At 43.0% G+C, this 10,441-nt stretch overlaps 1 protein-coding gene across 1 annotated transcript in view; it reads left to right on the forward strand.

Annotated features, from left to right (window-relative positions):
* The window catches only part of lrrc41 (leucine rich repeat containing 41), a 97,256-nt gene extending 95,553 nt beyond the window's left edge, over positions 1-1,703 (forward strand). Inside the window, exon 10 of the mRNA XM_034180177.1 lies at positions 997-1,703. Within this exon, the coding sequence (XP_034036068.1) occupies positions 997-1,216 (220 nt within the window). The 3' untranslated portion in view covers positions 1,217-1,703. The remainder of the gene's footprint in view (positions 1-996) is intronic.
* Positions 1,704-10,441: the final 8,738 nt, after the last annotated feature.

The raw sequence follows: 10,441 nt of genomic DNA on the forward strand, positions 1-10,441 counted from the left end.
TTGCCAGCTGATTTACCTCAGCTCCGTGTCTCTGTCTTGCATTCTGCACCTGCTTATTCGCACTCGTAAGTGAACAGCTCCCTGCTTTTTTGACAGTTGGTTTTGTTGTTATCCCTTAAATGGCCTCATCATTTAGTCAGTTGTTACCTTTTGGATGTTGTCACTCTAGTTTGTTGTCCCGTTTGTTATCACTGTCACCTGGAGTAATAAAGCACCTTGGTTTGGCACTCAATTCTGTCGTGTCCTGGCTGTTTTGCATCTTGGGGTCCCAGCTTGGTTCAGAAGTGGCATAATCCACAACAGGAAGACACGTCTTAAGAAGGGCGGATGTCAATCAATACTTAAAGCACTGGGGCATACGGCTGCTAAGTGACGACGAGGCCAAGAGGTAAACAAAAAGGCCTGTCTAGTCACATTGCGCATAGCAGCACTCGCCTAACTGCTAGATGGTGTCTGATGAGCAGACAGTGATGTCATCTCTTTGACCAAATGAGTGCTCCTACGCACTCTCTCACTCACTGAGGGCTCCTACTCACTCTCTGAATGTCTGAAAGGCTGCTACGCACTCTCTAACCGACGTAGCGCTCCTATGCGCTCTCTGACCGACTTTGGGCTCCGATGACAGACTGAGGGCTCCTATGACCAACTGAGGGCTCCTATAACCAACTGAGGGCCCCTACGCACTCTCAGACCCACAGAGGGCTCCGACGTGGTCGATGGCCCACATTGGGATTCGATGGTCTCTCTGACCCACAGGCGAATCTGACAGTTACCTTTTCACAGTTCACTGTTGCTGCTCCACTTGGTCAGGATTATCATCTGTCTGGGTCAGGGTCTTTTGAAGCTGTAAAACGCTCCACTGTTTTTGAAAAGCTCAAAGATATTTGTTGATATGATGACGCTGGAAACGGTGGCTCGGGTCTGTGTGTTGATCAGTTTTTGAGGTCTGGTTTGGTCTTCAGCCCTATATTGACTCACTGTCTTTGTCCTGCACAGCTCTAACTTCGTTCAGCCGGCTGACCTGCTGGAGTTCGGACACAGATTGAAAGCACAGCGTCTGTGTCACCGACTGACATTGGACCTCCGGGAGAACCCTGGGGATCGAGACCCGGAGACCTGGAATGCCGCTCTGGGTGCTCTTCGTCCATTGTGTGAGCTGGTGATTGAAGGCTGGAACTCCACAAACATGATGGCTGACCACATCAGCAACATGTGAGCAGAGCAGGAAGTGAGCATCGACCACATCAACAACATGTGACCAGAGCAGGAGTGCGCCTTGATCCTGAGCTGGCGGGCTAAAGACCATCTTTTCCCTCAAATGTTGTTTGACTTTAATTTATTCCACCTGTGAGGGGGCAGAGCGTTCTGCTATCAGCCTTCTGGCTGTTCTTTGTTCTCTGTTTGTTTACTGTTGTGAAATAAATTCTTTTGAGTGTTGCAGATTTTTCATCTTTCGACCTGGAACCCATGTGGATCCAATCTGTCCCTGTTCCAGCCTGAAACTGTCTGAGTGCTGATTCAACTGACAAACACTCCTCCAATGACAGCCACCGAAGCCTGTAACAGCATTAGAGCTGTGTGAGTGTCTTGATGGCTTCCCTCACTTGTCTCCTTCCAGCATGCCCCCTGCTGACAGGTTTGCTATACTGCATTGCACTTTGACTGATGTTCTTGTGTTCATCCCTGAAAACAACTAACAGCAAAAATAATCTGTTGAATTTATGGAGAACTGTTTAGTGTGCAGGATTTAGTGCCACCTAGTGTCAAGATTGCAGATTGTCATACAAATGACTGCAGTCTGCGTCCAAAGTGAAGTCATTGTCCATGACAGCTATAATTACATGCTAACGAATGCACACTGTGCCCTGAGCAGTGGTGGACACAGTCCTGCTAATTCACTAACCGCTAATTAGCAAAGCTAACTTTCTTGTTCGTGGATTAGTTCTTCACCTAACTTCAAAAACCATCAGCAGACCAATTAGCTTCCGCTAAATTTAGTTCAGCTAATTTTGGAATGCATAGAACACTAAGTCAAAATGCATAGAACACTGCCATCTACTGGATGGGTGTTTGAATAGTAACCAACGATCACACGGTTGCTGTCCTTTGTGCAGAATCACACACTTAAACTGCAATAAACCCCAAACTCCCATAATGCATTGCTGCAATGCATTATGATCGACAGTGTGTCTGCTTTAAAAGACAGCGTGTACATGCAAACCTTTACTTTTTATCAAGTTAAAAGACATTTATTTATGGAGTTAAATTTGTCTCATTAATACCTGCAAATGCACAGAGGGTGATCTATAAATAGATTTGCACACGTGTTTTGTTCTCCACAAACACAAATTTACAATTTGTAACTTCTGTGTTGGTTTTTACAAATAGATTGTCATTTTTTTTTCCATTTGTATTAAAAAAGGCATTTGCAAAACTGAAAATTCTGTTTGTGAAGTGTGACTCAGCATGTTGGCTGCTTTTCACACTCCCATCCAGTAGATGGCAGTGTTCTATGCATTTTGACGGGGGGGGGGGGGGGGGTGATGAGACGAGAATGATTTCCCATAATGCCTTTTGGCACTTGTGTCGGTGTCAGAATTAGCGCATTACTTTAAAAACGTGATATTTTCACTTTGGAAAAATGACAAAGTTGCTGTTAATGTGTTGATAAACTGTCCGGAATTAGTCTGTTTATAAATGAAACAATGAGTAAAAGTGCCTTGCGTCTGATCAACACTGCCACCGTGAAAGGTAAGTGAGTCATCTTTGTAGCAACCGACAGGGTGTTTAAAGACACAAGTGCTGGCTCGTTGTTTTGGGTTTGTGATTGCTTCACATTAAATTTACTCAGAAGCCTCTGCGTTGCTAAAAGTCAAAACTGGATTATCAGTCGCCGACAGTGTGCCAAGTCAATATTAACAGTGAGCAGTTAGCTGTAACTGCCCCTAATCTTTTTTAGGAGTTTATTGGTTTAGCGTTATAAAAGTTAACTTTTCAGTTAGCGGATTAGTGGTTATCAAAGCTAACTTTTCAGATAAAACACACGTTAGAGTAACTTGTGTGTTGGTTTTTACAAATAAATAAACCAACCAATCAGTGATGAGAGGAGGCTCATTTTCCCATAATGCCTTTTGGTGTCTGTGTGTGTTCATGCTCAAACCTTCAGAATTAGCACATTACTTTTAAACTAAAAGATTTTTGTGATTTTTTACTTTGCAAACATGACATGATGTTGATGTCCATAAACTGCCAGGAATTAGTTTTGTTTATATATCAAACCATAAGTGAAAACTGCCTTGCTTTTGATGTCTTCTGCCACACATCTGTACTGCTCCATGTTGAAAGTAATGACTCTTTCTTACAGCAGTGGGCAGGGTGGTCAAAGACAGGAGCTCTGACTTGTTGTTCTTGTTGGGTTAGTGATCGCCCTTGTTTTTACTCGGAACCATCAGCGGTGCTTAAACTCAAAACTGGCTTGTCAGGAGCTGACAGTGTACGAGAGTCAATACTAAAAGTTAGCGGTTAGCTGTGACTTCCGCTAAAATTTTTATCGGTTTAGCGTTATAAAAGTTAACTTCTCAGTCAGCGGATTAGTGGTTATTAAAGCTAACTTTTTGGTTAGCTGTGCCCACCACTGGCTCTGAGCAAAGTCCAGCCCGGACCAGCTCAACATGAAGGGCATTAGCGTCTCCCGGTGGACGTTTGTGATGCATCAACAGATTATGGATATACGAGGTCTGTGATAAAACTAACGTACCTTTTTATTTTTTTCAAAAACTATATGGATTTGAATCACGTGTGATTACATCAGACAACCTTGAACCCTCGTGCACATGCGTGAGTTTTTTCACGCCTGTCGGTTATGTCATTCGCCTGTGGGCTGGCTTTGAGTGAGGAGTGGTCTACCCCTCCCATCGGAATCTCTTTGTCTGACAACTTCCTGAGAGACTGGCGCTTTGCTTGATCAAAATCTTTTCAAAAACTGTGAGGCACATTGAAGTGGACACCATTCGAGAAATTCAGCTGGTTTTCTGTGAAAATTTTAATGGCTGATGAGAGATTATGGACTGTTGCTGTCGCTTTACGGATTGCCCACGTAGCGGGACGTCGCAACGCACCCTGAGCCGCCGCTGTCTGCCTGTTTCGAGCTGAAAGCTTCCAAATGTAAGCCTCTGTTGACCCAGGACGTTGTGAGAGAACAGAGAACTTTCAGAAGAGGTCGGGATCAGCAGTTTATCCGGACATTCCACTGTTAAAGGAGATTTTATTAATGAAAGAGGTGCAGATGGGTCCGCGTGTCGGGACGCAGCCGGCGCGGTGCGGCGGCACAGGAAAAACACCTCCGTGTTGATAACCATTTGTAAAAACCAGGCGGCTTGTGATGGCTTTCAGTTGAGTGAGTATCTGAGAAATTGTTTAACAGCTGGACATGTTCCAACTTGTCCTTAAGGTTTCCAACGGAGGTGTTATTCCTGTGGCGGCGCACGGCGCCGGCTGTGTCCCAACGCGCGGACCCGTCCGCACTTTCTTTCATCACAAAATCTCCTTTAACAGTGGAATGTCCGGATAAACTGCTGATCCCGACCTCTTCTGAAAGTTCTCTGTTCTCTCAAGCAAAGCGTCAGTGTCTCAGGAAGTTCTCAGACAAAGAGATTCCGACGGGAGGGGTGGACCAGTGCTCACTCAAAGCCAGCCCACAGGCGAATGACGTAACCGACAGGCGTGAAAAAACTCTCGCATGCCCATGAGGGTTCAAGCTTGTCTGATGTAATCGCACGTGATTCAAATCCATATAGTTTTTGAAAAAAATAAAAAGGTCTGATACTTTTCTAACAGATCTTGTATATATATATATATATAGAGAGAGAGAGAGAGAGAGAGAGATAGGGCAGCATGGCGGATTTGTGTTTTGGACTGTTGCTTCACAGCGGCATGGGTTTGATTCCCTCCTGTGGCGTTTCTGTGTGGAGTTTGTGTGTTCTCCCCATGTTCTAAGAATTCAGAGTATGGGCTGGGGGCCTATATGCAGTGAGAAAGTAATATGACTGATTTATATTTTTCTGACCTTGGCAATACGTAGCATCGTGGGCAGAGCAGAGAATCAGATGCTCAAATGAGTTATATTTGTGGCCCCCAACAGCTAATAAGCTAAACCTAGATTTATAAAAAAGAGCAACATCCCCACCTTGTTTCGCATCACGAGGGACGTGATTAAAAGTGTATGCCGGTGGGCAGGCCTCATTTAAGGGGAGGACAGTTGTAGGTTTACGCCAGGTTTCACATAACCCAATCATATCTAAGTGATGATCCATAATTACAACCCCAATTCCAATGAAGTTGGGATGTTGTGCGAAATGTAAATAAAAACAGAATACAATGATTTGCAAATCCTCTTCAACCTACATTCAATTGAATACACCACAAAGACAAGATATTTAATGTTCAAACTGATAAACTTTATTGTTTTTCTGCAAATATTTGCTCATTTTGAAATGGAGCCTGCAACACGTTTCAAAAAAGCTGGGACAGTGGTATGTTTACCACTGTGTTACATCACCTTTCCTTCTAACAACACTCAATAAGTGTTTGGGAACTGAAGACACTAATTATGAATGTCATAATTGGCTATCTATAAAAGGAGCATCCCCAAAAGTCTCAGCCGGTCACAAGCAAAGATGGGGCGAGGATCACCACTTTGTGAACAACTGCGTGAAAAAGTAGACCAACAGATTAAGAACAATGTTTCTCAATGTTCAATTGCAAGGAATTTAGGGATTCCATCATCTACAGTCCATAATAACTTTCGACACGTAAGCAGCAAGGCCGAAAACCAACATTGAATGCCAGTAACCTTCAATCCCTCAGGTGGCACTGCATTAAAAACCGACATTGTGTAAACGATCTTACCGCGGTTGAAGATGAGTGAAAGCAAATCTCTAAAACTTTATATAAATTAATTAAAAATAATAAAACCCAAGATGATGGGTTGCATTAGTAATGGCGTGCTCTAGTAAAATACCTGTAAATAATTGTTGTGAAAGTGTAGTGACACGGACCCACAACAGGGGGCGCAAATGAACGGACAATAGGAGAAGTTAAATTTGAACACTTTACTGTTGTGAATGCCACAACTACACACAGCAGATTATAGAATGAATACAAAGTCGATTAATAAAGGTGTCGTGTGGGCAGGCTCGACGATAGGAGACGTCCGTCTGGAGAAGAACCGAAACCACACGATTTCCTCCGCCACCGAACCAGGAGGATACTGGAGCCGCCAGGTCCCGAGTCCCCCAGGTGGCCACCGTCTCCGCGTGTCGGATCTGGTACTGCTGGCGAAGAGCAAAAACAGTCAGGTGTGGGTGTGTGTACACCCCGTAACAAGGATGGTGGTTATTCCACCTCCACCTCTAATCACACGCTTGTGCAGCTCCTGTCTAATTACTTATCTTTTGGAATGCAGAGCGAAGCAGTCACAGCATACGCCGGTCCTTCGGGAAGACAGCTGCAACAATGTATCGACTGAAAACAACGTTAGGAATTCTCAGGCTGAGAGAGTTACCTCCTTGGAAGAATGATATCTCGGCGACGTGGTGGAGGTGTCGTCCTGCTTTTATTTGGGGTGAGGCGCAGATGATTGGTGACAGCTGTCATAGCCGATGAGTGACTGAAGCCCGCACTTCAGACAGGGCGCCCTCTGGTGGTGGGCCAGCAGTACCTCCTCTTCTGGCGGCCCACACAACAAATAATAATCAGTTTTATTGCCAGTTTTCTTCAGACAAGTCAGGGGATGGAAACATGAACATTTCCAAGTCACTGAATATGTCTTGGACTTTATTTACAACAATTATGAAGAAATGCAACATTTTCCTTCACCAAACATCAAATCTAGGCTTGCATCTCAGATGTACTTTCTGGCAAATTGTAGTTGAACTTTCAGGTCTTGTTTTTAAGAAAATCCTCCTCTACACCACTTCATCAGGAAGCTGGATTTTATATTTTTAATTAATTTATATGAAGTTGTGGAGATTTGCTTTCAGTTTGAGTTTAAGGAAGATAATTTTAAAATTTTATGTTTGAAACGGCATAAACACATTAAAATGTGTGAAATACCAAGTGTTCCAATACTGTTGAGTACAGCTGAGAAACACTGAGGGTCATGTGTATTTTTAAGTGAAATGCATCATCCTGGTGTCGCTCAGAGAGGAAAATTAAGAGGTTATTTAAAAAAGTCCTTCCAGTCCTTTTTGGACTTCAACTAAATTCAACTGAACATATGCTTCTTGATCATGTTTCTTCAAATAACTAAACTAACTGCCTTATCAATACAAGACTCAAACTGTAGATGTCTTGTGCTGTTGAACACAACCGCTGTTAATCATTAAATAAGGTGTTACTGATGTAACTCACAGGCTTTTGTTCTCCACTCTCATAACACAACAGCACCGTGTTGAAGTCCAGAGCTTTTATGCAGAACAGAGGAGTAAAGTAGCTGTATTTTACTCAGCCCAAGCATCTTACATCTCATATAAGCAAACAGAGCATGAATCAGCTGATGTCTGCTAGTTTTATTCATCTAAAATCACCAGAGAAACGTGTATATATAAGGCAACCCAAGTTAAAGGAAAAATGCCGCTGTTAACAACCTGGACCTCATTTCTGGCATAAAATACGGTCATTTACTAACTGATATAACTTTGGTGGATGTGTTTGGATGCATTAGGATTTCAGCAATACATTCAGGATTTGATGCACATTAGTGGAAATACCCTGGAATTGGTTCTTGCACATGGTATTGCTGTCACGAATATTGACATCATGCCTCTTGCATCGGTGGTCTCTGATCACTCACATATTACGTTTACAGCTTCGCTGCTGTGTTTAGTGGAACAACAACCTTATTTATCAATGCGGTGATGCATTAACTCTTCAATTACAACTGAACTTGAAGCTTCACGTTTGGACACACAAGATTTCTTGGATTATGTTGAGAAGAAAATAGAAGACATCAGGTTAAACATATCCCAGCATGCCTTAACCCAGCCACTACACCCTGCTATTGAGGTGGGCGCCATTACTAAGGTATTACCTGCATTTATAGAATTTGATAGTATCTCACTTGGCGTGGTTGACGAAACTCGTAATGACTGCAAAAAGCACAACCTGTTTATTTGATCCTATACCAACAAAACTGTTTAAGGACCTGTGGCCCACTCATGGGCCGACTGTGCTGGAAATGATTAATCTCTCATTAACTTCTGGATCTGTTCCTAAATGTTTCAAATCTGCAGTGATTAAATAATTTCTTAAGAAATCTAATCTTGACCCTAGTGTATTGAAAAACTATAGGCCGATATTAAATCTATGACTTTGCTCTAAAATTCTGGAAAAAGTGGTTTCACGGCAGCTCGTGGACCACCTTACTGAGAATAACCATTTTAAGCCACTGCAGTCTGCTTTTAGAAAATATCATTCCACAGAGACGGCTCTCACTAAAGTGGTGAATGATCCTCTGCTTGCAGTGAATTCAGACACCACTATGGTTCTGGTGCTGTTAGATCTTAGTGCTGCGTTTGATACCATGGATCATCATATTCTACTCGATAGGGTGGAGAATCATTTTAGGATTACTGGGAGTGCCCTTGCATGGTTGACATCATACCTGACCAGTTGTTATCACTGTTTTGTACAATAACACTACCTCTAACCTTAGTGACATGAAATTTGGGGTTCCACACGAGTCCGTCTTAAGCCCCCTGCTTTTCTCCCTTTTAGGGATGGTTATTGATAAGATTTTATCTATCAATTCCGCTTATCAATTCGATTCTTTATCAATTCCCTTATTGATACCGCTTGTGAATTTTCTGTGTACTAAAAGTAGGCTTTACCGGTTTTCTATGTCAATAACATTTTAAATTGTTCACTGGATCCTTGATCTCTAGACATAAATAAAAATAAATAAAATCTGTAGTTTTTGTCAAAAGCATTTCCTTTCAGACATTTTTGCATGAATGTCTCTCCATGCCTCTGAGCTGAGCTCAGCCGGCTGGTGCACATCAGCGCAGGACGTCTCATTTTGGGAGGAAAAATGTTTTGATTGATTGCATTTTGTTTGTATTACAACATTTGGAAATAGGTGTCATTTGATTCAAGCGATGTTTTGTTATTAATTCTGACTGGACTCTATCATTCTAACTTCAATCGGCAGAGAGCTGCATAGTGTTTGGAGCTGTGTGAACAGAACGGAGGACGATTCTCGTGAGTCATGAGTGACTCACGGTTGACATATTCTGGGATGAAAGTGGTGATGTTGTATGGCTGGGGTGCCTGGCTGCCTTTTGTTTCTGTCTTCTGTTCTCTGTCTTTTGTTTTTCCTTCCAGGTGGCATGCGTTCAGGACTGAGTGGCTGTGTGGCTGAGTTATCAGGACCTCACCCTGATCACCTGAAGCTTGTCATGTGCAGCTCGTCAGGACTCACAGCTGTGGTGCATCTTTATGGATTGGGGTGTTAAGGATTTTATATATATATATATATGTTATCACTGTTAAACATTTGTACCTTTGTCTTCTTTCTTATGAAAACGTTATTGTGCTGTTATGCACCTGTCTTAAAAGTAACCCTGAGAATGTATTTGTTATTCAACCTTGTTTTTAGCATGCTGGGGTCAATCTGAACTGGGAATGAAGAGCTGGATGTACTTATTATTATTATACAACTTGTTTTTGTAGCCGCTAACGACTGGGAGTGAAGCATGACGGGGTCAGGCTGAACTGGGAGTAAAAGAACTGAAGGTTGTTTTGACTGTTGTGATGTGATGCTTAGTGTGAAGACCAGGACACTCCAGGCAGATGCACAACAGCTGATAACTGCAACAGACGAACGGGATGTGCTGACCTTCGACGATAAGAGTAAAAGAAAGAAACTGTTTTTCCTTACAGCTGCACTTATTGACGTATGTGTTTATGTTACGGGAAGAAACTTGTCTCGCGTCGTCCCCCCCCCCTTAGGACAAGTTTTATGATGTAATGAGGGCTTCTCTAATAAAAAGAGCGGGAGCACAGGCCAGACTTTAGTGTAGCCTTGGTGTACAGTCTGGCCGCACTCCGCGCGTGATTAATTTGACTTTCTGTCTCACTGGTGTTTCTTGACTCTGTTTGTCTTATCAAAGGTTTTAAGAATGTTTGGAGGAGAAAATACCCAACATTGACTGGGGGCTACGTCCGGGATCTCAACAACACCGGAGGTGTCCGGCGGGGGTCGCCAAGTCCAGACGTAAATCCTTGGCCAAGGTCCGATCGATTGATCGTGTCTGCAATTGTCGACCACCGTTGGCATCGTCTGGTTGACGAGATTTTCCCGAAGAAGACAGACAGGAGGTCGAGTCAGTGAGTAGAATTTCTTTGTAACAGTACTGAGTGAGTGGTGATCAGATCACATAAA

Source organism: Thalassophryne amazonica, chromosome 10 (assembly GCF_902500255.1).
Source record: "Thalassophryne amazonica chromosome 10, fThaAma1.1, whole genome shotgun sequence".
Taxonomy (NCBI): Eukaryota; Metazoa; Chordata; class Actinopteri; order Batrachoidiformes; family Batrachoididae; genus Thalassophryne; species Thalassophryne amazonica.